Genomic DNA, 27,997 nt, shown 5'->3' on the forward strand with positions numbered 1-27,997 from the left:
TTGGACATCTGGAAGTTCTTGGTTCATATAATGCTGAAGCTCAGCATGCAAGATTTAAGCATGACCTTACTAGCATTGGAGATGAGTGCAATTGTTCAATGGTTAGCACATTCTTTAGTATTACCCTTCTTGGGAACTGGGATGAGGATTGACCTTTTCCAGTCCTGTGGCCACTGCTGGGTCTTCCAGATTTGCTCACATATTGAATGCAACACCTTGATGGCATCATCCTTTAGGATTTTGAATAGCTCTACAGGAATTCCATCGCATCCACTAGCTTTATTTCCTAAGGCCCATTTGACCCCAGAATGTCTGGCTCTGGGTAACTGACTACACCATCGTAGTAATCTAGTACATTAAAATCTTTTTTGGACAGCTCTGTATATTCTTTCCATCTCTTCTTGATCTCTTCGGCATCTATTAGGTCTCTACCATTTCTGTCCTTTATTGTGCCCATCTTTGGGTGAAATGTTCACTTGATATTTCCAGTTTTCCTGAAGAGCTCTCTAGTCTTTCCCCTTCTGTTGTTTTATTCTACTTTTATGCACTGTTCATGGAAGAAAGCCTTCTCCATGCTGTTCTTTCGAACTCTGCCTTTAGTTGGATGTACCTTTCCCTTTCTCCCTTGCATTTCACTTCTCTTGTTTCTTCACGTATTTGTAAACCTCTTCAGATGACCACTTTGCCCTCCTGCTTTTCTTTTTCTTTGGGATGGTTTTGTTCGCTGTCTCCTGTACAATATTATGGACCTCCGTTCATAGTTCTTCAGGCACACTGTTAACTAGATTTAATCCCTTGAATCTATTCATTACCTCCACTGCATATTCATAGGGGATATGATTTAAGTCGTACCTCATGATTTTCCCTGCTTTAGTTTAAGCCTGAATTTTGTTATGAAAAGCTGATTATCTGAGCCACAGTCAGTTTTTGCTGACTGTATACAGCTTCTCCATCTTCAGCTACAAAGAATGTAATCAATTTGATTTTAGTATTGACCATTTGGTGATGTCTATGTGTAAAGTCATCTCTTGTGTTGTTGAAAAAGAATATTTGCTATGACCAGTAGCAATATTTGCTATTGCCCTGATTCATTTTGTTCTTCAAGGCCAATCTTGCCTGTTACTACACGTATCTCTTGACTTCCTACTTTTGCATTACAATCCCCAATGCTGAATAGAACATCTCTCTTTTTTTTTTTTTTTTTGGTGTTAGTTCTAGGCAGTCTTCTAGGTCTTCATAGAACTGATTAATTTCAGCTTCTGGGCATAGACTTGAATTACTGTGATGTTGAATGGCTTGCCTCGGAACCAAATCGAAATCATTCTGTCATTTTTGAGGTTGCACCCAAGTACTGCATGAAATTAAAAGATGCTTACTCCTTGGAAGAAAAGTTATAACCAACCTAGATAGCATATTCAAAAGCAGAGACATTACTTTGCTGACTAAGGTCCGTCTAGTTAAGGCTATGGTTTTTCCAGTAGTCATGTATGGATGTGAGAGTTGGACTGTGAAGAAAGCTGAGCGCCGAAGAATTGATGCTTTTGAACTGTGGTGTTGGAGAAGACTCTTGAGAGTCCCTTGGACTGCAAGGAGATCCAACGAATCCATTCTGAAGGAAATCAGCCCTGGGATTTCTTTGGAAGGAATGATGCTAAAGCTGAAACTCCAGTACTTTGGCCACCCCATGTGAAGAGTTGACTCATTGGAAAAGACTCTGATGCTGGGAGGGATTGGGGGCAGGAGGAGAAGGGGATGACAGAGGATGAGATGGCTGGATGGTGTCACTGACTCAATGGAAGTGAGTCTGAGTGAACTCCGGGAGATGGTGATGGACAGGGAGGCCTGGCATGCTGCGATTCATGGGGTCGCAAAGAGTTGGACATGACTGAGTGACTGAACTGAACTGAACTGCATTTTGGACTCTTTTGTTGATTATGAGGGCCACTCCATTTCTTCTATGGGATTCTTGCCCACAGTACTAGATATAATGATCATCTGAATTAAATTTGCCCACTCCCATCCATTTTAGCTCACTAATTCCTACTAAAAAGTCAATGTTTATTCTTACCATCTCCTGCTTGACCACATCCAATTCACCTTAATTCATGGACCTAACATTCCAGGTTCCTATGCAATACTGTTCTTTGCAGCATTGGATTTTACTTTTATCACTAGACACATCCACAACTGAGTGTCGCTTCCTCTTTGGCTCAGCCGCTTCTTTCTTTCTGGAGCTATTAGTAGCTCTCCTCCACTCTTCTCCAGTAGCATATTGGACACTATCATGTGTAAAATAGCTAGTGGGGAGCTGCTGTATAACACAGGGAACTCAGGCTGGTGCTCTATGATGACCTAGAGGGGGACTCAAGAGGGAGGCAATCTTCTTATCACTTATTTTTATTTATTTATTTATTTTTGGTTGTGCTGGGACTTTGTTGCTTCACTAGGGCTTTCTATAGTTGTGGTGAGCAGGAGCTGCTCTCTGGTTGTGGTGCAGGGAATTCTCATCGCAGTGGCTTCTCTTGTGGTGGAGCATGGGCTCAGTAGTTGTGGTGCATGGATTTACTTGCCCTGTGGCATGTGGGATCTTCCCGGACCAAGGATCAAACCCCTGTCCCTTGCATTGGCAGGCAGATTCCTATGCACTGTGCCACCAGGGAAGTCCTAAGAGGGAGGAAATATACGTATAACTATAGCTGATTCACTTTGTTCTACAGCAGAAACTAACACATTGTAAAGCAATTGTACTAATAATAAAATTTTAGAAATAAAGGAAACTATCTAAAAGTGGTTTAAAAACTCCCATTTTATAAACAGAACATATAAACATTGAGGAATAAAATGACAATTTGGCTTGGCAAGTTTAGTATAGTACAACTAAGTTGAAGAAGTAGGTAAAATTATTTCTGCAAAATATAATTTCTTTTTTTAAAATTTCCTGTACTTTCTAGGTATGTATGATTAACACAGTACAGTAGCCATCTCTCTCTCAGGGTCCTTCAAGTGGTGAGGATTAAATGAGTTAATATTTCTAAAGCTCTTAGAATATTGCCTAGTATGCAGTAACTGCTATGTAGGTATTTAATAAAATAAGTTTAACTCCAGGTCTCACATAAGCTGAATCATGACTTGACTGTTAAGTCTCTATAAAGCCTAGAAAGAACAAAGGAAATTCTGATTCTCTTACGGTTCTTCAGGAGTTTCCCTGATATCACTGAAACTAATGGTGCTTGCATAATGGAGGCGAGTGCTTCTCATTAACTACAGGAACTCTCATTGGATTCTCTTTATTTTTATCTCATTGCTTTTGTCCATTCACTTCCTTTGGTCTAGTGCACCCAAATGGATGATCTAACAAATGTGCTCCAGACAAATACCAACAAGGTTGCGGGATTTAAGAAATGAGCGGGGATAACAGACGTCAGGGCATACAAATTGGGAACGAAAAAACGTGGAAATCACGTGTTTCTTTTTTCTCTTGAAAACCGGCCCAAACTCCTCCAGAAAGAGGATGCTCCAGTGTCTCCAAAGGATTGGTTCTTTTCAAAATCCGGCGCCAGGTTCCCGGGACCAATGCAGAGGAGAAAAGCGCCCTGCTCCCTGGAAACGCTCCTCCCCTTTGAAGGAAGTTTGCGGGGCGGGGCTCGCACGCATGCTCCGTGCCCGCAGGCCCATTGGCGCCGCTTGTGGGCGCATGCGCAGGACCCAGTGGGTGCCCGGACGCGGAAGACCTGGCTTTGCTGAGGTTCCCGCTTCGGCAGCGTGGGAGGAGTGAAAGGCTGCAGGTTGTAGATATTGGTCTTGGCCCCGAGGGGTTCCCCCAGGCCATTAGAACCCAAGAAAGGAAAAGCAGGCACAGCGGCGGCGGCTGGCCAAACCCCCGACCTGTCTTCCAGGCAGGGAGGGGGTGGCGAGGAGGGGGAGCAGCTCGGATAGCAGGGCTGAGGAGCCTCCGGAACCGGGTCACGGACCATGAAGGGCTGGACCGGCTCCCCAAGCATGGGGAGCTGGAGCCGCCGAGGCCGCCCGGCCGGGCCCTGCCCGACTGTCAGCTCCTCGGTGCTAGTGCTGCCCCGGCAGCTCGGGTATCTGTAGCGCGGCCCCGCTTGAGGTCGTTGGCCAAAAGAGCAGCATGAGTTCCCCTGCTGCCTAGTTTCCACACCCCTCCCTTGTCTTCTCCCTCGTCCTGTCTCCTCTTTCCCAAACCCCGTCCTTCTCTCCCTCGCTCCCGTGCTCCTCTTTTCCCTCCACCCTGCCCTCCTCCTTTCCCTCTACCTCCTCTCCCCTTTCTGTCCCCCTCCTTTACCCTCTTTGTCTTCCTGCTTTTCCTTCTATCCTTTCCCCCTCCCTCTTGCTCTTTCCCCCTCTCTCTTCCTTTATTCTGTCACCCACCACCACCACCTCTCCATCCTCCTCCCCTCCCTCACTCTCAGCCTCCCTTCATCATCCTCATCCTCTTTCCCTCCTCCTTCTTTCCAGCTTTTCTCCGCCCCCGCCCCCGCCCCCGCCCCCAAGCCTCCGCCCCTTAGCCCCCGCCCCCAGCTGCCAGTCCCCAGCAGCTCAGTCCTGCAGTGAGAGTCTTGGGAGTCCTTAGCTAAGCACCAGGAGCAGAGCACTGTCCGCGTGCTGCATGCAAGCCTCCGACATGGCTCAGGAGAAAATGGAGCTGGACTTTGAGCCTGACACATCTGATGGGGGCACCCTCAGGAGATCCAACAGCGCTCCCTTGATCCATGGGCTCAGGTGAGGACGGTTGGGGAGGATGGAGTGCAGGGTTCAGGAGCTCCTCGACCCGCTGCAAGCAGTCTTCCTTTCCTCCAGTGAGAGTTGGAGCTCATATGAGTTCACCACGCTGAGGGGGTGGGGACTTGTCTGCTTGACAGTGACTTGGGTCCCAAGGTGGAGTGAAAGTTTGACCCTAAACTCTGGGCAGTGTGGGGAAAATGGGACTCTCTCTACCTGTGGCTCTGTTGGCCCCTCTCAAAGGAACTACAACAGGCTTCTGGCTCTTCTAACAGGTTGCTTGCCCTGCCTAATTTACACCACTGAATGTCAGACTGAAGCCCCTGGAACTAGGATTGCAACTTGACACCTGTCTCTAAGAGCTGCTATTTCTAAGCTTAGTTTAGGAACCCTGGCGTTAACAGAGGTTTACTTCGATAAATCACAGTTTATCTAATAACTTGTAATTAAATGCCACATTCATGTCCTATTAAGTGATTCAGATTTGTCATAATGTTTTCAGATCCTAAAAATGCCTGAAACACATTCCAGTCAATAAAAAAATGAAGGGTGGCATGTAGCTTAGGTAAGTGAAAGTGCAGGTTTTCAAAAACAATAGAAAGAATCGACTCTTGAATTTTAGTGGTAGGTTCTTGTGTTTTCCTGCCAGTAAGTCACCAGAGGGTCTATTTTAAGGCGGACTCTTGTGATAGTGAAGGTTAAGTTGGCAGACCTCTTGAGCCTATTACATTTCACTTTTGTAATTAGACAATTCATTTTAAAGCCAATTTGTGAGACCCTGTAGAAATGGAATGACTCCAAAAAAGGGGGATGGAAGTAGAATTAGCCAAAACACTAATCAAGCACAGTGAAGGCAAAGAGAAAGGTAATCCTTGTCTATCAAACTGATTATGATATCCTTATTTGGGGGAAAAAGCAGACTTACCTTTTGTCTTTTATTATATTTCAACATTGAGGGAATGGTGAAGTGACTCTTTGCTTTCCTAATTGTGTCCTCAGCTCTACATTAATTTTTGATACTATAAAAATAAATTGGTATTTTTTGGAATCTTGTAAGCCGGCAGTTGTTGGGGACTGGGGAGATCCTGTTGACCTGCATTTAGACTGTTGCTGTTTTTTTGCTTCATGATTTAAGTAATTATTTGAAAGTAGCATGATGTGACAGGAGAAAGAGTGAGGTGACCAGGCCTAGTCCCAATTTTCTCCCTAACTGGCTATGATTAGGAATGAGTCACTTAGCCTTTCTGAGTCTCTGTTTTCTAATTCAAAATTTCAGAGAGCTGGATTAGGTGATCTCCACCATCCAGGTGATCTCTACCATCCACCAAGCCCAATCCAGTTCGGCCTTGAAAATCCTTCTTCATCTCTTGTCCTGGGCATGGGACTCTGCTCAGGACTGCAAGGGTGACCAAAACACCTCTCCCAAGGGGTTTTAAACACATGCACACTTGCCTTTAATAAAAGGTGAAGTTGGTGTCTCAAGAAGCATCTGGTTTCCCATTGTACTCTTTGGGTGCAAAGAGGGGAATGATAGCATTAGGTTTGTGGAATGAATATAGGCTTGTGGAGGGTCTGACATCTGAGATGGCTATTGAAGGATAGGAAGGGTTTTGACAGAGAGTGGTGGGAGGGAGGGCATTTGAGGCAGAAGAGGCAATGTGAGCAAATCTCTAGGTCTGTTGATGTAGTTGAAAAGCAGGGTTACAGAGTAGCACAGGTGTTTAGGGCAACGGGGAGATGTGCTGATAGGGTTCCTACTGGGCACGAGGGCTCCCCAGCTCTACTCATGTGACAGCACACGTAGGCAGTAACGTTTACAGGTAGATCCTCTGGGGTAAACAGATGAGGCTACTGGTGTCTGGTGGTAACTGGTTTGGGGGCGTGAATTCTGACCAGAAGGAACTGGAGGCAACCAGCCTGGAGCTCCGCCCCATACCTCTTCTAGCTGTCCCCCAGCCCAGAGGAGACCAGTATCTCAGCCAGCCTCTCTTCCACAGCACACCACTGGGGACTTTCTGCAGAGGACAGTGAGGAGTTGAGGGGCCATCGAAGACTTCAGTGTTAACCAGAGAACTGGCATTCATACAGCCGAAGGATATCTTATATGAGAAGACATAAATCATTTTATTTTTTACTTTCCAGTGACTTTTCACAGGTTTTTCAACCTTACACGTTTAGAGCTCGGAGGAATAGTACAACTGTCATGAGCCGTCACAACTTGGTAAGTATAGGAGTAAGTATCCTTAGTGGTTGGGATTGGAGGCGACACTTTCAAATGTTGGTTTTTTTTTGAAGTGGTGTGCTAGGCACCACTGCTTATGAAAGAAAAAATGATTTTACCTGTCTTGTTTACTGCTTATGCCGTGGCCATTTTCAATTTTTGGTGCAAAAAGGAAATCTGGTTAAAAATTTTTCTTGACTGTGGGACTTGGTATTTTTAAACACTGTTCATTGTTTTTTGTCAATACTTGCATCATGGTTGTGAGGTAAGAAAGTGTTAGTCGCTCAGTCGTGTCCAACTCTTTGCGACCCCATGGACTGTAGCCCACCGGGCTCCTCTGTCCGTGGAATTTTCCAGGAAGAATACTGGAGTGGGTTGCCATTTCTTTCTCTAGGCAGTCTTCCCAACCCAGGGATCAAACCCTGGTCCCCTGCATTGCAGGAGGATTCTTTACCATCTGAGCCACCAGGGAAGCTCAGGGGTAAGTCAGGATTAACTTCTAATTATATCTGAGAATAGGTCTTTATTTGTCCTAGGATGCAAAAATCATGTATATGGTAGCAGAGTATTTGTTTTTGTTGGACAGAGCTATCTATTTAAAGTAAAGTCTACTTGAAAATGCTTGTATTTGCATTCCCAGTAGAGGTGCTGATGGTGACTGGTCTATATAGCCAGAGCCATCACGGATCACCTTTTTAGTTGGTCGTGGTGGGAGAAATTATGAAGAGGTTTTTATATAGTAGCCTTTCACATGTGGAGTCCACTTATCCAGTAATTGCAGTGTCCCGGAAGGTATGAAGTGTAAGCAAATAGGCCTCTAAATGGCTGAACCAGATTTCCATAGTCTGTGCACAAAGGTTCATCATTTTATTTATAGGAGAGGCTCTCTGACCTCTGAATCATCTAAAATTTATGCACAATTATAATAAGCTTCGAACTCAGTAGTGTGTGAGAAACAGCAAATCGGAAGAAGTACATTTGGGTTAAAGGTGTATTAGCAGCTGCTAGCAAGGGAGGAGAGGGGAAGACTGAAAAGCAGATAGAGGTTTTTACAGAATTAGTCTGTGGCTTAGTATTAGAGCTGAGAGCCTGTTGATAGACCCTGAGGGTGTCACTGGCATCAAACTGTAAAATAATTGATATTCCTACAATATCTGGGTCATTAACCTTTTCTGAAATTGTAGTAATACTTACACTTATATGGTATTTTACATGTTACAGAGTACTTTCACACATTTAATTCTCATAGCAACCCCTATGAAGTAGGCAGGGCAAAAGATGTTTTTCCCAATTAAAAGAGGCGGCAGCTAAGACTCAGCCGATCAAAGTAACTTGCTCTGAATAAGTGGCAGAGCTGGGGTTAGACTAGACATCTTCCAGTGCTATTCTGTTTGGTAAAATCTGTTTAAGAAAGGGACGGAGGATAGAACACTTTTAAGATTTCCAGCTAAAGTGTCTACAGATACTTCAAGGGGGAAATGATAGCTCTCTGGAGGTTTGGTTTCCTGCACCTTCTTCCCTGAGGATACTAGAAAATAGAACTACTCGTTTTTGCTGTGTATGTGAAAAATCATTCTACATGTTCTACAGCTGTGTTCCTGATATCAATAGCATAGCAAAGAAGCGAAAATGATTTTGCCCCTCTGCACTTCACTTGGCTATTTTCTAAGATGTGAAGATTCTTAGCATCTAAGATTCTTAGATGATTTGGGGCTCATCTCACTAATAGCCTTCCTTCTGGCTGCGCTAAAATGTGTGAGTTTGCTGAAGGGATGTGTGGATGCACTCTTCTTTATTGATCCCTATGCTCTCTTCACTCTTTCCCCTTCTCCTCTCTGGTTTTCTGGTTTAGGACACCTTCCCCAGCACCCTTTGGCTACTTTTTTCATAATATTGATTACACCATATGTATTATGTCACCACAAGCTCTACAGATCTTAATATACTTACCTATGTCCCATCTTGGCTCAGACGGTAAAGCATCTGTCTACAATGTGGGAGATCTGGATTTTTTTTTTTCATATGTACTTTTATTTTTTAATTTATTTTATTTTATTTTTTTAGTTTTTTATTTTTTTAATTTTAAAATCTTTAATTCTTACATGTGTTCCCAAACATGCACCCCCCTCCCACCTCCCTCCCCATAACATCTCTGTGGGTCATCCCCATGCACCAGCCCCAAGCATGCTGTATCCTGCGTCAGACATAGACTGGCGATTCAGTTCTTACATGATAGTATACATGTTAGAAATTAAAACTGTGGTTTCGACTCACTGAGAGACCTGGATTTGAGCCCTGGGTTGGGAAGATCCCCTGGCGAAGGAAATGGCCATCCACTCCAGTACTATTTGCCTAGAAAATCCCATGGACAGAGGAGCCTGGTAGGCTACAGCCTATGGGGTCACAAAGAGTCAGACACCACTGAGTGACTTCACTTTCACTTTTCATGTGCCATCTTAACCTGCACAAAGTGAGGTATTGCAGACTGAAATGGAAAGAGGTGCGGTTGGGGGGCTGATGAAAGAGACATGCAGAAGTAGGATCTGATTTGCTGATTAGATAGAAAGGCAGAGGGAAGGTGTACTCAGAGTGACTGATATTTTATTTCTTGGTGACCATGTTTCTTCTTGCCTTTATTCCAGATAGGAATTGAGAGGAATTAGACATTTGAAGGGCAAACAGTACATTCTTCCCTGGAGTGTTGGGTTCAAGGAGTGTTGGGTCCAAAGCAATATTCAAAATCTTCTCAAAAATGGCAGTCCTCCTGTCTCACCTCCTTGCACTTTCAGCAGACGACCTGAGCCTTTTCACTTTGCAGAGATGGCAGACACTTCTCTTAGATAACCAGTGACCTTCTTCTCCTGGAAGTCTTGCCCTTCACGTGGGGGACTTTCTGCTAATGGTTGGGAAGTTGTTGGACTCCCCTGGACCTTTGCTCAGTCTGTTGTCTCTGCTCTATCTTGTGTCCTCTGTCCCTTCCTTGCTGGCTCTTTCCCTCCTGCCTTCTCCCAACTCACACATCCCATATCTGGAAAACAAGCCTCTTTCTTCATAGGTCTGTCTTTGCCTTTTTCCCTTCCTCTCTCCGAGTTTTTTCAAAGCTTAATCCACACTCAGTTCAGTTCAGTTCAGTCGCGTCTGACTCTTTGTGACCCCGTGAATCGCAGCACGCCAGGCCTCCCTGTCCATCACCAACTCCCGGAGTTCACTCAAACTCGTGTCCACCGAGTCGGTGATGCCATCCAGCCATCTCATCCTCTGTCGTCCCTTCTCCTCCTGCCCCCAATCCCTCCCAGCATCAGGGTCTTTTCCAATGAGTCAACTCTTCTCATGAGGTGGCCAAAGTATTGGAGTTTCAGCTTTAGCATCAGTCCTTCCAATGGACACCCAGGACTGATCTCCTTCAGAATGGACTGGTTGGATCTCCTTGCAGTCCAAGGGACTCTCAAGAGTCTTCTCCAACACCACAGTTCAAAAGCATCAATTCTTCAGTGCTCAGCTTTCTTTATGGTCCAATTCTCACATCCATGCATGACCACTGGAAAAACCATAGCCTTGACAGATGGACCTTTGTTGGCAAAGTAATGTATCTGCCTTTTAATATGCTATCTAGGTTGGTCATAACTTTCCTTCCAAGGATTAAGACACTCAACTACCTCTAATTCCTTGCCAACAATTCATCCAGTTTATAATCTCAAGACACTTATCACAACTCCATTCAAAAACCATCCTGTAAAATCCCCCAGCACCCACTTGACCACCAGTGTCAGGGACCTCTTTTCTGGTCCCACTTGAGCTCTTTGCTCTATTTCACACCATTAACTGCCACTTCCTTGAGGTTCTTGGCTTTTTCCTCAGCCCATCCATTGCTCTCATTGCTGGTACCAGACACAGCTCTGCTGTTCTCTGTCCCTCTTCTGGGTCGACTTTCTAGTCCTGTCTCAAACTGATGAGTTGTGTAGGATGTAGACCTACCATCTAAACTGGTGACTTTCTCTGCAGTCAGCTTCTGGCAGTCCTTTGGCTTTCCTGATTATTTTGCTGCCTTTGGGGTTTGTTTTGTTCCCCGATGGACCCGTTCATGCTCTCTGCCCTACTGTCCTGATAGAGTCTTGCCTGCCTTATTTACTGGCCCTGTAGTTTAGCATTTTTTTCAAATGGCCTTATCAAGAGTTCACCAACAAACATGTATTACTTTCGTAATGGAAAAGAAATACTTGTGAAAAGAATTTTACTGGTAAAATTTTTCTCTTTTTAAAGCCTAGGAGAGGAAGAAATAAAAGAAAGGGGTGGGAAATGAAGGGATCTCTTTTGAGGTAAAATCTTATTTCAGTGGATAACTAAAAAATTTTACCTGAATTAGCTTCTGCCTAAAACACTTAGTTTTTTAGTTTATCACTCCTTTATAATACTTGCCACAGTTCAGTTCAGTTCAGTCACTCAGTCGTGTCTGACTCTTTGCGACCCCATGAATAGCAGCATGCCAGGCCTCCCTGTCCATCACCAACTCCCAGAGTTCACTAGTATTGTTTAAAGTTTTGATAGGATAGGGGCTCTTGTAGCAGGATAATTGTCGTATTTCGCTTTATAGTATTACAGATTCATTCACCTTTCATCATCCCCCTGCTGTTAAGATGTTAGTATGAATTTTACTTCACATTTCATGATCAGATCATGATGGTTTTTGAAGGAACATATTTTGGTACCCAAATCATTTCGTCTTTGTGTTATTAGAAAATGATCTAAAGGAAAGCAACAGTTATCTTTAAAATGTACCTTGCCTCTACACTGATTTTTTTTCCTGAACTAGTAAGCTTTGTGGTGATAGCATTAATGATCAAATTTTAGAATTGACTTAGATCATGCAAGTAAAATCTCCTTATTGCAGTTTTTTAAAGTGTTTCAGTAAACATTAACTGTAAATAAAATATTATTGTTGTTGTTCAGTTGCTGTGTTCAACTCTTTGCAACCCCATGGACAGTAGCACACCAGGCTCCTCTGTCCTCCACTATCTCTCAGAGTTTGTTCAAATTAGACAAAATATTTTATTGGGCTTATTTGCTCATCTTCCTCCATTGGTGCATTGGTAATAAAAATGAATAGAATCAGGGTTTTTGCTTTCCCCTCATACAGAGTTCCTTATTTTAGTTAAGTGGGGTAATGGCTATTTCTAAGACCTGGAGTCTTTTTTTACATAAATGTACACAGCTCTGCATTCATTTGGGAAAAATGTTAAAGTCAGTGCCTGTCTAGCGACAGATGGTGCTTTGAGGTTGGACACCTGGTGTACTTTCTAAAGACTGAATGTACTGCTTCTCTAGTGCATTAATGTTCAGTGATTTAAAGAGCTCGATTTCTCAGAAGAATATGAGAAATTATCTAGGAAGAGGTTGTACACTGGCACTGACAGCAGACCACAGCTTTGTGGTTCAAAAAATAGTAAATGTTGACTTTTTCTTTCCAGTTGCTGTCAACCTCACCTAATCGGATTCCTAGCAGCAGACTGCATCAAATCAAAAGGGTAAATTTTACTTACTGGCTCAGATCTGTAATTTTCTGCATTTTGCATTTTGATTTTATCTTCACCTTGCAGAATTAGGTATTAAAAGTGAGTCAGGCTGCCACTCTGGTTAGTTATAGACAGGTTAAAATTCTTCTGAGTGGGCAGATAAAATACAGATGTGGCATGGGTGACAATCTTAGAATGTCAGTCCTGCTGTACTCTGATGATGTCAAATGAAGTAGAAAAGTCCTTTTCGTTTCCTTGGAAATAGAGAACTGTGTGGATAAATATTCTGTTTTCAGCACATGTTTGTCTTTGTAGGAGGAAGGCATGGACATAATGAACAGAGAAACTGCGCACGAAAGGTTAGTGCTTCACAAGAACAGGGTGTGGCCTAAGGTATGTCTTGTTTACAAGCTCTGATGGCTGTTCATTTTTGTCTGTTTTAGAGAAGTGCAAACTGCAATGCAGATAAGCCAGTCATGGGATGAGAGCTTGAGCCTGGTAAAGTTTTCACATATCTGCTTGTTTTTTTAATTTTCTAGAGCCCACTGTATTATTTATTGGCTTCATTCACTTTTGGCCCTCCTGTCTCCAAATCTGAATTCAGCATTTGTTCTCTGCTTTCCCACCAGAATATGAAATTACAACTTAGGAGTGTATATCTGTAAAAGCGTAGGTGTGTTTGTGTAGTAAAGAACAGTGGTGTGTTGACTTGTGAATTATGAGGAAATAACACTTTCTTTTTACAGAGTGATAGTGATTTTGACAAGCAGGAGAAATTATATTCTCCTAAAAGGATTGACTTCATTCCTGTTTCTCCGGCACCATCACCCACCAGAGGATTTGGAAAGGTAGGTTCACTGATGAGATATTAACTCTCTTTCACACATTGAGCTGATCACTTTCTAAAATGCACAATACACAAACACAAATCACCTAATTTTTGATGAATTCAATGACTGGAAGGAAAATTAATTGAAGTCTATGGTAGTAATTTGAGAAAAAAATCTGTTACTCTATCTATCCATCCATCTGTTCTCTCATAAACATATATGAGAGACAGGTAAGTAGTTCTAAAATGTTTTTGTCATTTTGAGAAGAATCTTTTGAAAACTGGAACACTAGAACTATTTTAATATATGTTTTTTCCTAGCAATGTTTTTCACCATCCTTGCAGATGTTTGTGAGCAGCAGTGGGCTACCACCAAGTCCCGTTCCTAGCCCAAGACGCTTTTCCACGTAAGTAAACCTGCTTTTTCAATGTGGATGAAAGGCTGTTCATTAAATTTGTCTCTCTGGTGAACTTTTTCTTCAGCATTTTATTATGGAAATTTCAAACAGCAAAGCTGGAAGAATTTCACAGTGAGCGTCTATATACCTACCACCTATATATTCAACTGTTAACATTTTACCATATTTAATTTTTGAGACATAGTGCCAGTTTATGTTTAGTTTACATTTCACGCATATGGAAATGTATTCTTTATAAAAGTAAGGAAAAAAATGTTAGGCCAGTCAAAATCCCAAATAACTTATTTATAAGATTTATCTTTAAAAAACAACAACTGTTGTGGATATTTTGTCTTAGGAAATGAGTTTTTAAAAATGGCTTAAAATGCCATGTTATTCCAGATTGTCATATGCCAGGTCAGATCATGTATTGGCATTTCAATTACTCAGCCTACAACACAGATATTGTCCATTTCTCCCTATATGGCTATAAACTGTATTGATTTGCCAAAAGTACTTACTGTTATCCTGTTTGTTCTTTAAAGCAGGAGAAGCCAGAGTCCAATCAAGTGCATTAGGCCCAGTGTTCTTGCTCCTCTTAAAAGAAAAGGTATGCCTCACCCTTCTGCTGTTAAACATAGTCCAGCTTGAATTACAAATTAACAGTTTCTGTCTGAAATTAGTTCAAAGCTTAACTCCTTTTTTCTAAAGAAATAGTGCAATGTTCTTTTCCAATGTATGCTTTAGTGATTCTAAATTCTGGGAATTAGTTGTTTGATACCGTCTGTATTTTTTTTACACTTCATAACTGAGTCTTATTCATGTATTCATATAATCAATACATGTTTGAGAAATTTCGCCTCTCAGCAATCTGAATATAAAAGAGATATGTTGGTATGTTGCAGAAGTATGTGTTAATGTCATAGCAAATAAGTCCATACACATACTGTATGCTCAAATATAAGCCACCACCAAATGACAGCTTGCCAAACAGAACAGCCTCCCATTCAAGTCTCTGTAGGGTTTTTGATAATAGAGTGCTCTGTGTGTGTGGTTTATAAGAAATACACTTTCTTTTTTTTCTTCTTTTAATTTATGCTTTAATTGAAGTCTAGTTGGTTTACAGTGTGTTAATTTCTGCTGTACAGCAAAGTGATTCAGTTATACACATATATATATTCTTTTTTATGTTCTTTTCCATTATGGTTTATTCCAGGATATTGAATGTAGTTCTCTGTGCTATACAGTAGGACCTTGTTGTTTATCCATTCTATATGTAATGGTTTGCATCTACCAACCCCAAACTCCCAAGGGGTGCTCTTTTAATTACATTATTTTAAACCACAAAGCACTAAATGAAAATGATCTCACTCAGTGCTAGTTTTAGATGCTTATAGAGGGCACCCAATGGAGTCTATTTAAAGAAAGGCAAAGAAATTTAACACGAGTTTAGTCGTTATTCCTGGGGATATAACAACATGATTGCAAGTGTTGGATGTCATTTTAAATGAAAGTTTTAATGATAATTCTAAAAAAGCAATTTAGTAAGTTTTTGTGTGTGTGTGCAGATCACCTTCAGGGCTAGTAAACAAATCAACTCTTCTAATGTTAGGTAAAGTGATACTTGGGGCTTTGGTGAAAACTTTCCAATAGTAGTATCATACACAGATTCAAAAGTGCTATATTTCAGACAACTTAAAATTAAAGATGGTGTGCTCTGGGGAATAGATGATACAGTGACAGGATTTGTATTTAGTGAATAGATTTTACTTTATAAATAAATAGTCTTTTTCCTTAATGCTGCAAGGAATTATTTACAGTCCTAAGAACCTTCTCAGGAGCTATGATGTGAAAGTAAAGCTTAGAAATTAAAGCTAGTATTGTTATTAGTATTAATTTTAAATATATTATAGGAAGTTGGTGGAGCTTAATATGGTTGTTCCATTTCAAAGCTATTCCAAAATATACCAGCAGATGGAGGGATTCTTTGCTCAAAAGGGCTAAAGTCTTTTGCTAATGAAGTGTTAAAAGCCTGGCAGCAGCTTTGAAAAGCTGCATATTAAAGCATGGAAAAAAGCAAATGAAAATATAACCTTTCTTGAATTTCAGTAATTTTCAGGATAGCTCCAGAGGAAAGATAATATGAATTAATTAATAATATGGGGGAAAAATGAATGTTGTGTTTGTTCTTCCTTGATCTTTTTCCATCATAAGACTCTTGTAGAGGTTTAAGTTCATGGTTGCTAATTTCCTAATGGAGTATAGATAAGCCCATTAATTAAATTGTCTTTAATGTTTGATTTTAAAGCTCAGATAAAGAGCTTTGAAACCAAGGTGTGTATGTGTTTTAAATCATAGCTTATTTGGAAAGGAGCTTTTTCTGTCTAATTTAGAGTTGTTAGTCTTTGGTCTCCCACGGCAAAATGTTAAGTGTTTTTTCTTCCAGTGTAAAGTGTTTCTATCCGCAGTTCTGAGAAAATCTACAGGATTGAAGTAGCCAGTACAGCATTAATTTTGTGAACTAATTAATAATTGCTTTTAATTACAGATGTGCTTTTAAACTTGTATATTTTCTAATCTTCATTTTCACTAAGTAGCCTAAAGCAATCTTTGATTTGTATGTTCTTTATCAGCCTGCATACTTTAGAGTCCATTTGACTTCATCTCAGGAAATGTTTTGATATTAAAATATATAACATCAAGAGTCTTTAGTAATCATCTAGCATAAATTGTTATTCACTGGGAGCTTCGGCTATTAGGGGATACTTTTTTTCTCTTGTGGTTAGTCTTGATTCATTTTGCCTAATGAAGTCAGTGTTTTACTCTTCTATTAAAGAAATTGACTGTGTGGACAGCATGGTATGTACAATAAATGAGAAGGTATTTTTAGGGCTGCTGACTTTTTAGTTGAGCTTATGTGGCAGTGTATTTCTTCTACATTAAAGCACATAGAAAAATAGCTTTCAAGTAACAGGCTGAAGTATTCTGATCTTTGGTCGCACAAAGATCACCCCATTTTAGCAGCAAGCCTGTATCTGTAAAGTCACATTATGGTAGTATCACCTCTTTCTGTTTTAGGTGAAATGGAGACTGAAAGCCAGCCCAAGAGGCTCTTCCAAGGCACCACCAATATGCTGTCTCCGGAGGCTGCACAATTGTCTGATCTCAGTTCATGGTAAAAAATGAAATAAAACCCCAAAGATATGAAGGGATGATGTATTTGAAAAGAACCACAGCAAAAGTATATTGGAATGATGTAAAATATATTCAACTTTTTATCCATGCTCCCTAGAGGTGAAATCTCCATGGAGGTATAGGCAGTGTAAGAAACTAGATTGTTTGAAAGTCAGTACTACCTTTGGAAGTGTGTGTACCTTTTTGACATCTTCACTTTCCTGCCTAGCTCCTGTTAGGTCAGCCTCTCGATAGTTGCTGTTGATCTCGGAATGTGTCGGTAGCTGGATGGCATGAGAAAGAGTTTCTGGGCTGTCCTGGGTAGTGTGCCTTGATTATAACTGCTCTGCCTGTATTTTGTATTGGATTGCCCAAAAAGTTCATTTGGGTTTTCCCACAAATTGAAACAAAGTTTTTGGCCAAGGCAATATTGTATCCTTTTAACTTAGCAGAGAACACCAGCATTTCTTAAGCAGGTAATTTTCTAAATAGCAACTATCTGTTGATATAAAATCTTTTTTGGATATTTTGGGGTATTCTGTCACAATCCTAAGGTTTCACTTAAATAGTAACATTTCCAGATTCCTATGGTCTGTTCACATAACGTCTTTTTTAGCTTGACTCATCTGAGTTTAGAAGTTTAGCTTAAGGCTCTTTAGTGTTTTTATGCAAAGTTAACTTCTTTTCCTATACCCAAAGTTGAGTACTTGGATTCCAACCTGTATTGGGAGGAAGGGGAAGGGATTATAGCAGTGGCCAGGTGATATTTGGAGATCTTTGAGTACGTTTCCATCAACTTGTGTATATGTGTGTGTGTGCGCGCACACACATGTGTATGTGTGTTAGTTGCTCAGTCATGTCTGATTCTTTGTGACCCCACGGACTACGGTAGCCCACCAGGCTCCTCTGTCCATGGAATTCTCTAGGTAAGAATACTGGAGTGGGTTGCCGTGCACTCCTCTAGGGGATCTTCCCAACCCAGGGATCAAACCCAGGTCTCTTGCATTGCAGGCGGATTCTTTACTGTCTGAGCCACCAGGGAAGCTCCTTTCCATCAACTTGCTGAGTACCTATGTTGTAGATGCAATTGTGTAGAGCCTTTCAGAACTTTTTGATTTGAGTTTTATGGCTAAGGATCTTTTAAAAAGAGTCCCAGAGGGCATTCACTTTAAAAAGAATGATGTCCTCTAAATGGAAGATGTATGTTAGCCACTTATAAGTTATACAGACTGACAATTATTGCTTTCCAATCACTTATTCATTGTTTTGTCTAAGATAACCCCTGCTTCTTGTTCACCAAGAAGTCACAGATTATTCTGGCTGATTCGACTCATTGATCAGTACTGTTCTAACCTTGGAACACATGCCTTTTAGATTGTTCTAGCTATTTTCAGCCCCACACTCTCTCTTCTCTCTCATCCCTGTCTGTCCTTGGTAGCTTAGTGTGCTAATTTTGGTATAGAGTGCCTTTCCAGGTATGTAGATGATTGCAAAGAGAAAACTTCAAAAGCTTGTTGAGAGGACTAGCAGGTGAAATTCTATACTGAGTGGAAACTGCGTATCACTTTTATGGTAAAGTAGGTTTTAATATAGGCACATGACATTATAAATAGATTTGCTTACCCAGTTACTAACCAAGTAACCAAGTTCATGTTAAAAGATAAGAAAGCATTCACCAAGTTAAAAACATACAGGGTGAGGTGATTTTTTTTTTCAATATTGTCATACGGTGACTGTGCTCAATGCCATGAAATAGGTTCACACAAGTAAGGAAGGAAAAGAGAATGTATGTTATTTACCAAGGGTCCTCTCCTTTTGTTCAGATGTTTATTCCTCTGAGTAGCACAATCTAAGCTGTCTATGATGGTGACTGCTGTGAGGCTTCTGTGTTTGTTTGGCTGTACCACAGGGCTTGTATGATTTTAGTTCTCTGACCCGGGATTGAACCCAGGCTGCAGCAGTGAAGGCCCAGAATTCTAACCACTAGGCTACCATGGAACTCCTGTGAGGCTTCTGTTTCTATTGCTACCACCTCTGTCCCCTAGACGTGTGACTGGCTGTGGGAGTCTTGGGAACATCAGCACTCTTGCTCTGTAAACACAAAAAGTACTGCCTCTGGATGCCTCTTTTCCTTTATTAACTGACTTTGTTAGAATGTCAAAGAATAATGTACAGGCAAAAGGGAGAAGATAAAAAAGAGATAACATAGCAGATCATTCACAGCTAAAGAATAAGGAGTGGAACAGGCTGTTCCTAGAATATCCATCTATAGAACTAAGATTTTTAAAGAACAATGCACAATGCTGTATTTTATTAATGCCTACCTATATAACACAAACATAAATAAGTGATAATGATAGTAAAAAAATTTAACTGCAAAGTAAATGAGCATATTTGGGACTAATAAGAATATTAATGAAAACAGACCCAATACAATTTTGCTACAGGGAATAGTAGTAGAAAATTTCTGGTTAATAGACTGTCATAAATTTGGAGTAATCAAATTATCTAAAACAGTAAAAAAAAAAAAGTGTCGCCTCACATTGGAGAGGTTTGCTTTATTCATGGCTACTCATAAAGTGCTAATAAGCCAACATACAGCTCACGCAATTTTTTCAAAGAAATTTAATACTCAAAATTCATAAAACTCAGTGTCAAAGATATTAAGGTAATTAAACTTTCCAAATGGTGTTTTTAGTAAGTTTGTAGCATCTGGACTTCTGAGGATATGAAAGCTGACAATTGCACTAAGACTTCTGGAACACCTTGTATACTGAGATTGCCGACATTTATGTCGATAGTTAAGAGAATTTAAAAATGAGTTATTCATATGTAAAAATTAGATTCTGCTTTTGCAGAAAATTTTTTATTCCTGTCTCTTAAAAGGAGTTTCATTGATCAGACATATTCTTAGAAATGAGGACAGAGACAGGAACTAACTGTGTTCTTGTTTCTGCTGCCAAGGATAACAATCTACTTGATAGCTAAAGGAAACCATTCTTATACATTTTAGGGAAGAAATGGTATCAGATTATTAGTAGGTATTATCTCAACATTTCAGTCATTATAGTTTGTTCCCTGCCCATTCCACAAAGAAAAGATAGGTTTTAAAACTTTAAAGTTTATATACTAGTAATGATCTGTAAAATTTTACACTTTTGAAGTATAAATTAAATGAGAAGTTTGAGTATGGACCTATATGGTATATTTATTTATTTTATTTTATTTTATTTTATTTTTTTACTTTACAACACTGTATTGGTTTTGCCATACATTGACATGAATCTGCCACGGGTGTACATGAGTTCCCAATCCTGAACCCCCCCTCCCACCACCCTCCCCATATGTACTTTTTACTAAAGATTCTGCAGTCTTTGCTGACCAAATCTGGGGAACTTTGCCCACCACAAGGCAAGGATTATGTCATTTTGCATTTAGTCCTTATGAACATCAAAGAGTTTGACTGTACCTCGGAAGTACACCTTTGCATGGTGCTTTGATTCTTTTTGCATGCTGGGGACTCTTGTTCTGCTCCTCATTCTTTTGAGAATAAAACTGTCTGTGGCATGCTGTGTAAAATAAAGGCATTTTCAGAGCTGCTAACCATGTAGTGAAGATTATGTGATACTCTGTTTCTCCTACGAAAAGGAAAACGTCTCCCATGAAATTTCTTGCCCAGTGCTTTAGTGTTAACATGACTGCTGACTTACCTCTATGATTTTTTAAAAAAATATTTTTCATTAGATTTATCTTAGTAATTTTTGACAGTATTTTTAATGTTCTATGTGTCATGGCAAGAAAATTTTAACGTGAAAATATGGCATGTGCAAAGAATAAGTTTTAATTGTAATTTGATGATAGAAATGTTTACATTATACTTGAAGATTGTTTATGTGAGTAGCTTAGACTTCTGTGCTGATACTTTTTATTTGGGGTGTTTAAAGAGTATTTTTAATTAAAAATGTTTTTTTCCCATTTTACTGAGTATTACTCATATACAGCACTGTATACATACGTTTAAGGTGTACAGTATAATGATATGGCTTACATACATCATGAAATCATGACCACGGTAGGTTTAGTGAACATCCATCATCTCCTATAGATACAAAATTAAAGAAATAGAAAAAGAAATTTTTCCTTTTGATGAGAGCTCTTAGGATTTGACTCACAACAACTTTTATTTGTAACATACAGCAGTGTTAGTCATCTTTATTATGTTGTACATTACATCCCTATGTGCTGATATTTTTAAACTCCTGTCCCCAAAGTGACAGTGGAAATGATCATATTTAAATGATCTTAAAAATATAGAGGTTATATAGCAAGATAATGCTGGGTCTTCATAACGTAAGCTAGTAGAGACCAGAGAACATATACTATGGACCAGGTTAACCCCCACCAAGGGGTCAGGGGCTGCCCTGTAGTCTTTACTTTATGCTAAAATCTGTGCTGGGCTTGATGGGCTATGGCTGATTTCTGACACATTTACCTACCTGCCATTCGTCTCACAGAATCCAGTTTACTGACTGGTCAAGGTTCAGAGTGGTTCAGCCAGATGGATAGTAGCATGAGTCACACTGGACAACCCAGTTTTGTTGTTACTTTATCATTGAATGCTTTGATGATTCCCTTAGCTTTTTCACTTTCTTCCTTAGCTTTTCCCCTTTCTCCCTTAGCTTTTTTAGACAGAGAGCACTACTTTAACAGTCATAAATATTTTTGGTGGTATGGTTCAAATAGTGTCTCAATTTGTATAGTCAGTGGCTGGAATGAATTAGTTTATTTTTGTTTCACGTATTCTTATATCCAATTTGAATTATTTAGGTCCTTTGCTTTCCTGCCGTTGTTTGGCTTTGGGCCATTAGTCTAAGGCTCATTAGCACCTCCACCAGAGCTTAAACTGGGGAATAAAAAGAGAAATTTAAATTGGACCATACATTTTGCTTCTGAAGCCCTAGTAGAAGGTTTAACAGCAGACACTGAAAATCACTTTTGTACAGTGATCTCTTTGTGGCTTGCAAAATCACATAAGCCTTGCTTGTGAATATATTAATAATGTGTAACCTGTGACCTATAGCCACTGCTTCTAGGACCATGTATAGTAGTGCCAGGCTACTTAGAAGAGAAACTGGATTTTAGTTTAGTGAAAATATCTGGTTAAAGGTTTACCAGGCTCTGAATCTAAGTTGCACTGTAGACAAAATGCAAGTATGCTATTCTTTGTCAGTGAAACATAATTATATATGTTTATACTTAATACCAGAGAAGAAATTCCTAAAACTAATATATGAAGTGAAATGTTCAGACTCTTTTTTTTGTAAACGTCCCCGTTACCTTATTTCTTTAAGGTAATCAACAGTGTCAGAAGACCAGATTTCACAGCATGAGTCATGTTCTGTGTTTTTGAATGAATACAGATTCACCAGGCAAGCAGGTTTTATTGCAAATGGAATCTTTTAACCCAGGGCACACCATCAGTCTGCTTAGAATAAGAAAGTGTTTATATTCAGATTATCTGCTTGGTGGCCAAATGTTAATCCAAGCCTGTTTCTTCCTGCCAACTAGCAGAGAGCGTGTCCTTCGGCTTCCCAGCCAATATGTGCTTTAGGAAAGTAAATTCATTTTAATATTAGTCTAGGCAAAATGCTGCAGGAGGAAAAATCACATATGTTCCAAAGGCAAATATAAAGGTCTTTTGATTTTCCAGTGTCTTAGATTATCTGTGCAACTTTTTTCAGTACTTTGAATAATTTCATATTTTAGACCCGTTTTGCCGTTTGGTTGAAAAAAATACTAGAGCCAGCTAAATTTTCCAAACTTCTTACTTAAAAGTGGTATTATTAATGATGCATTTGACAGCAGTAAGCATAGAGTAGGAGGACTGTGGAATATACTGTTTCCATTTTTATTTTTACTTTTCCAAAGGCTATTTGTATTCTGTTTCCACCTGAAAACAATCCACAAGCAATAGAAAAAAAGGACATTTTGAAGGAAACTAGAAGAGTAGAGAAACTGGGTTAGGGAAAGTTACATTTTATTAAGGGTGGTACAAAGCCCAGAAACTTCCAAATGAACCATAGGTTATTTAACAATGGAAATATATTAATTTGGAAATTTATAGAAACATTACTATTAAGGTCATAATGCTTAGTCTCAGAGCAATTAGATCAGGATGGGCTTTTGCAAAAGAGCTAGTGATCAAACTTAAACTAGAATCCATACTTGCTGATTCACAATTCCTTCTCCAATCCTTTGCTTTGTTTCCTTTTCAAAAATAAAAAAGTATGGGAATTCCCTAGTGGTCAAGAGGTTAGGACTGTGCTCTCACTGCCAAGGGCCTGGGTTCAATTCCTGGTCAGGGAACTAAGATCCCACAAGCCTCGTGGCAGGGGCAAAAGTTAAAAAAGTAAAAAGTATGTCTGTGTAGATCCTAAAACTGCCTGACTCCCTCGCCAGCTTTCTCTCATCATGTTCTTGCTCTTTGTGCTGTAGCAACAGTATCCTGCTTTTGGCTCCTAGGCATACCCATGCTTCTTCCCCAACTTTACCCAGTTAATGCCTACTCATCTTTCAGATGACTGCTCAAATTTCACTTTGAGGGAGCCTCATTTCTCCGTATTCCTCCAAATTAGATCTGGTCACCCATGTTATATACTCTAGGAACCCCTTGCATCTTTTCCTGCTTTGATCACAAATTCGAATTATATATTTATTAGTATGGTTATTTAAGTGTGCGTCTCCTGTACTATACTATAAATTAGTGCAGGCAGGGATCATGTGTGTCTTATATCCCTTTTTATTTCTAATATCTAGCATACATTCTGCACTTGGCAGGTACTCAGTAACTATTAGAAGAAGTGAATTGAGTGAATTCAGGCCAAATCTAGAGCATAGAGATTACATGTTGGATTGATAGGAGTCACAGCTAGGAGGGCAGCCTGAGGTCAGATTGTGAGGGCTGTGAATTGTGGCTGCTAAAGTCTGAAGCTGGATTCATGACGCAGGTGAGCTTGATTGTTGGGACACATGGTCGCCTGGACCGGATGGGTCAGGTATCCCCAGACTGGGTTCTGGAGGCTCTTGATGCCCAGAACAGGAGTCTTAGTGGAAGGAGAGGAGCAGAAGCCAGTTATCAGGATTAAAGGGGCAAATAGTCTGTGAGGGTACCCATGTAAATGCTTGACTGGATGGTAACTGAAGGAATTAAAGAAAGGAGCCTTTTAGGAATAGGGGGGAGACGTTTGCATTTTGAAAGCGAGAGGAAAGGAAATAGTCTAAGAAACTCATAAAATCAGAAGAACATAAAAGGCAAATGATGGGAGGAGAGTAGGAAAAAAAATGTGTCTTTGAATCTAGGACCTCTTGGGAGTGGGGAAGTGACAAAATCCAGAGCAGTTGAAAGATGGTTCGGGAATGGAGGGACAGTGAAGCAGTATACTTGCTAGAATACTTCCAGCAGTCCAGGGTACCTCCAAGAGTAACCATTCCTGTTACTCGAAGGCTGATAGAAAGGTAAGAATATTAATATAAAGATAAAAATAATTTTAAAAAGAAATACAAGGGTAGAAATCTCTTGAACTGAAGGTAGGGGAACTCCCTCACAGAAACCATGACACATCCAGAGGAACATTTACTGGTACATCGGACTTTCCAGTGCCTCCAGGAGAGCACCCAAACAATAAAGAGCCTTGAGTGTCTGACTCGGGCTGTGACGTTGTCCTCTCTCAGGTATCTGAACATAGGACATTCTGTAGTTTTGCTGTTGCTTTTATGCTTTTTATGATTTACCAGTGCTGTACTGACCCATGAGTTCTTGAAACCATGTCGTTGCATGTTATGTTTGCCTTTACCCTGATAGATGCATCTGCTTATAATTCTTTTTGCTTTGTCCTCAGTTCAGATATTTTGGATGGCAGTAATAGCGGCAGTGGCTTGTCCTCAGAATCGCTGGCTAAAGGCAGCACAACCGCAGACGCTCCAGTAGCATGCTCCAATTCATGCTCTCCGTTCATCTTGATGGATGATCTCTCACCCAAGTGACTTACCCATTTCTGATTCAGTGTTCTAACTGCTGTTTCCTGCATAATATATTCAGGGAGGAACGCAGAGAACTTTGATCCATAATGAGGATTAAAGTGTTACTGATCTAAACCACTTTAATGCCGTTATGTTTTGGCACCACTTTTCTCTAAAGTTTGATTTTACAAGTGTAGTAACCTTACTTATGTTTCTTTACGCTGATCTTATTTTGAGCTAGTAATGAAATCTCAAATACTCATTTTTGATTGCTTAGAGTGTATATATATATATATATATATATAAAATTTCTCAGTGCTTCAAAGAGCACCTATTTTAGAGTCTATAGTTTAAGGAAAGCACTAATATGTATTTTCGATAATGGTTCTTTTCCCCAGCAGTGACATGACAGCTGGAGTTGATCAGAAATTCTCTTGCTTGAGAGATTTTTGTTGTTGTTGTTCTCTTTGACTACATAAGTCTCAAATCTCTTTACCTCACAATATTAGATTAATTGCTTTTGATGATATTAAATTTTTATTTTTCTGCATCAGCTTAAAGTACATTATTTTGTTTCCCTTTCCTGTTTGACCCGCTTCCTTGCCATTTCTCACAGAGGGGGAAAAAACATGTCGTTGCTCTCATTACTATCCATATCGCTTCTTTGCTATTGGAGTATAGGATGTGAGGATTGATTATAGTGCTGAGAATGTAAACAGACTTACAGGATGCTGGATTTAGTCACCACAGCTTCTTATGACTTATCTACCCCAGTTGATATTGCTATCCTCAAACCTGTTGCCCTAAGGAATATATAAAATATTGTTAATGTTTCTAGGTGGTGTTTTCAAGGAGAAGAAATTCCTGCCTTGACCAGATGTGTGGAGCATCTACAAATGAATGAATAATGTTATTTACATACAAACCACTATGTAGAAAAGCATACATGGAGCTTGACAGCTTGTCTCTGGTGGTGTAAGGAGGCCTGAAGGGCCTTGGCGTTCAATGTTGTGCTGTTATAAGCTATTTATCGTAAGGTAGGCTAGAAAAGGGGCTTTATGTGTCTGATTGCTACATATTGATTCTATTGCTGCTTCTTTCTGACTACTTTTTTGTCATTAGAGTCGTTTGTTTTTGTCGTGTGGTGAGTGGTCCTGTTGACTGTATTTTGATTGTTGTGTTGCCACCAGAATCCGAATCCAGTTCAATAAAAGGTCAAGGAAGCTTTTAGGAGCTACCAAAGTCAGTGTCATTGTGCATTCTGTTTTTAAGAAGCTGTTTGGGCTGTCAACAGTGTACATGATAGTAAATGTGCAGTACCATAAGTTATTTAACATTTAAAAGAGGAGAATCACGATAGAGCTGTTTTAAAAACCTGAGTGTAATCTATTGCTGTTTTATTTATTATTTAAAACTGTGCAAAGTGTCTGTAGATTGCTTACAGTGTTCAGACACCGTGGTTGGGTTGTCGGTATTTGACATGCAAATTTGCCTGCTAGGACCATAATATTCCATTTTTAAATGAATGTAAGAAATGAAAACTACTGCATTTGTGTCTTTTGAAGGCAAAGATCCTTGAATTTTAAAGGAAGATGATGTACTTTGAGGGTGCTCACAGACTAATAATACCGTAGGGCTCGAAGGGAAGCCTGTTCTCTCTGAATTATAAGAAACCATCACTTAGCTTGCAGTAAGTAATTTTGTTACAGCATCAGCTGTGTTGTTTATTTTAAATTGTGATAACCACCATCATGGCCATTAATGGCTTTATCTCTCATATTGGCTTTCACCTGTGCAAAATCCATAATCCTTCAAACTTAACATGAATGTATGTATTATGAAGATTGTTCTCTAGGATGCCATTTTAAAGAAAAATTACTTCAATGGTATGCAGTATGTTTATTCTGTTTATGAAAGAACCATGTTAAGAGTTTCTGCCTATATAATACTGAGAGATGGTTTTCTCCTATAGGATATTTATCCACCTTCTCTCTACTGTCTTCTTTGCCTTAAGGGACACTTTTAGCCATCATTTTTTGGCTCTAATTTAGGACTCTTGAGACGTAACCTTTAGAATGTAATGATATTTAAATTTGTTTCTGAAATTCTGTGGTGGGGTAGACTTGGGATAGGAAAATGAAATTAATTGTTCCACTGGTTTGAGAACTAGGAAGGAAGATGATTCACTTTACTATTTAAGCCAAGGTTCATTTTTATCATTTAAAGTGACTAGAAAGTTAAGTTTCTGCAGGGGTTGTTTTGGAATAAATAAAAGATAGAGATGCTAGCCTTCAGATGAGCTTTGGTGACAGTACTTTATTTTTATATATAGTCTAATATTTGGAAAGTCATCATTGTTATAAAGTAAAATTCTCTCTTCCTATTCTAATACTATATCATGTTTCAAGCTTCTATTTGAAAACAAGTATAAGAGATGACATGATAAGAAAATTTAATAGATGCTCTTTTTGCTTGATTGACTTATATAATCACTGTGTTTCATGATAACTGCTTTTGGAATAATAATAAGTTTTGTGAAATGCTGACCTTGTGTATATCTTAGAATGCAAAATTAATAAATTGTGTACACATGCATAAAATTCTGTAAAATTTTTAGCCTATTTCTTTTATTCTTACTATTCTCTGCCTCCATATCCCAATATTGTGTTCTCTGTGTGTGATTGCAGAGAAATTTGTAATAAAAGGATATCAAGAATACAAAAGAACTAATAGCTGTTTTGAAATTTGGGCTGTTTCCCAAAACAAAGAGAAACCTCTCCACATAATCTGTCAAATTTTCAAGAGCATTTTGTAGAATTTGACAATTTAGAAGGCTCTTGCCAAGGCCACACATATTTCTTACTTGTTTTGGATTTATTTTATCTTATGTTTTTTTTACATATTCATAAGACTCTGCATTGTTTTTGGAACAAGACTGGGGGTGGGAAGACAGGCGAAAAAATAAAAGCCTTTCATGCATGACTCGGGTTTTAAACACTCAATTTTCTTTTCAGTATTTAAAAAATATTAATATATAAAATATTTTATTTCACATTTAGAGAAAAGCTGCAAGAGTATCCCAAAGAACTCCCATATATTTTTC

The 27,997-nt window shown here is 39.5% G+C and overlaps 2 protein-coding genes and 2 non-coding genes across 15 annotated transcripts in view; 3 read left to right on the forward strand and 1 right to left on the reverse strand.

The window, feature by feature from the left end:
* The window catches only part of LOC138930459 (P2R1A-PPP2R2A-interacting phosphatase regulator 1-like), a 73,915-nt gene extending 59,607 nt beyond the window's left edge, over positions 1-14,308 (reverse strand). For 3 of the 4 annotated variants that reach the window (XM_070290709.1, XM_070290710.1, XM_070290708.1), the window contains exon 1: positions 14,223-14,307. The gene's annotated coding sequence lies outside the window, so the exon portion shown is untranslated. Of the gene's footprint in view, positions 1-14,222 lie in introns of all 4 variants that reach the window. The other variant, XM_070290711.1, reaches the window with a different exon arrangement.
* On the forward strand, positions 3,723-27,494 carry PABIR2 (PABIR family member 2). 9 transcript variants are annotated; one of them, XM_070290698.1, is made up of 11 exons: positions 3,723-4,085; positions 4,606-4,743; positions 6,886-6,964; positions 12,430-12,486; positions 12,790-12,833; positions 12,918-12,972; positions 13,221-13,322; positions 13,625-13,710; positions 14,247-14,311; positions 16,780-16,876; positions 24,774-27,494. In XM_070290698.1, the coding sequence occupies exons 1-11, from the start codon at positions 3,973-3,975 to the stop codon at positions 24,916-24,918; spliced, it is 981 nt and encodes a 326-aa protein (XP_070146799.1). In that variant the 5' UTR covers positions 3,723-3,972; the 3' UTR covers positions 24,919-27,494. The 9 variants fall into 9 exon arrangements, with proteins under 9 accessions (XP_070146799.1, XP_070146803.1, XP_070146801.1 ...); XM_070290702.1 differs by having other exon boundaries at positions 25,733-27,494; XM_070290700.1 differs by having other exon boundaries at positions 3,743-4,085; positions 13,649-13,710.
* Positions 16,554-16,643, forward strand: LOC138931287 (small nucleolar RNA U109). Its single transcript, XR_011446532.1, has one exon. It is a non-coding gene; the product is annotated as a small nucleolar RNA U109 (small nucleolar RNA).
* On the forward strand, positions 20,382-20,521 carry LOC138931286 (small nucleolar RNA U109). The gene has a single exon (XR_011446531.1). It is a non-coding gene; the product is annotated as a small nucleolar RNA U109 (small nucleolar RNA).
* Positions 27,495-27,997: the final 503 nt, after the last annotated feature.

This window comes from Ovis canadensis, chromosome X (assembly GCF_042477335.2).
Source record: "Ovis canadensis isolate MfBH-ARS-UI-01 breed Bighorn chromosome X, ARS-UI_OviCan_v2, whole genome shotgun sequence".
In the NCBI taxonomy this organism is placed as follows: Eukaryota; Metazoa; Chordata; class Mammalia; order Artiodactyla; family Bovidae; genus Ovis; species Ovis canadensis.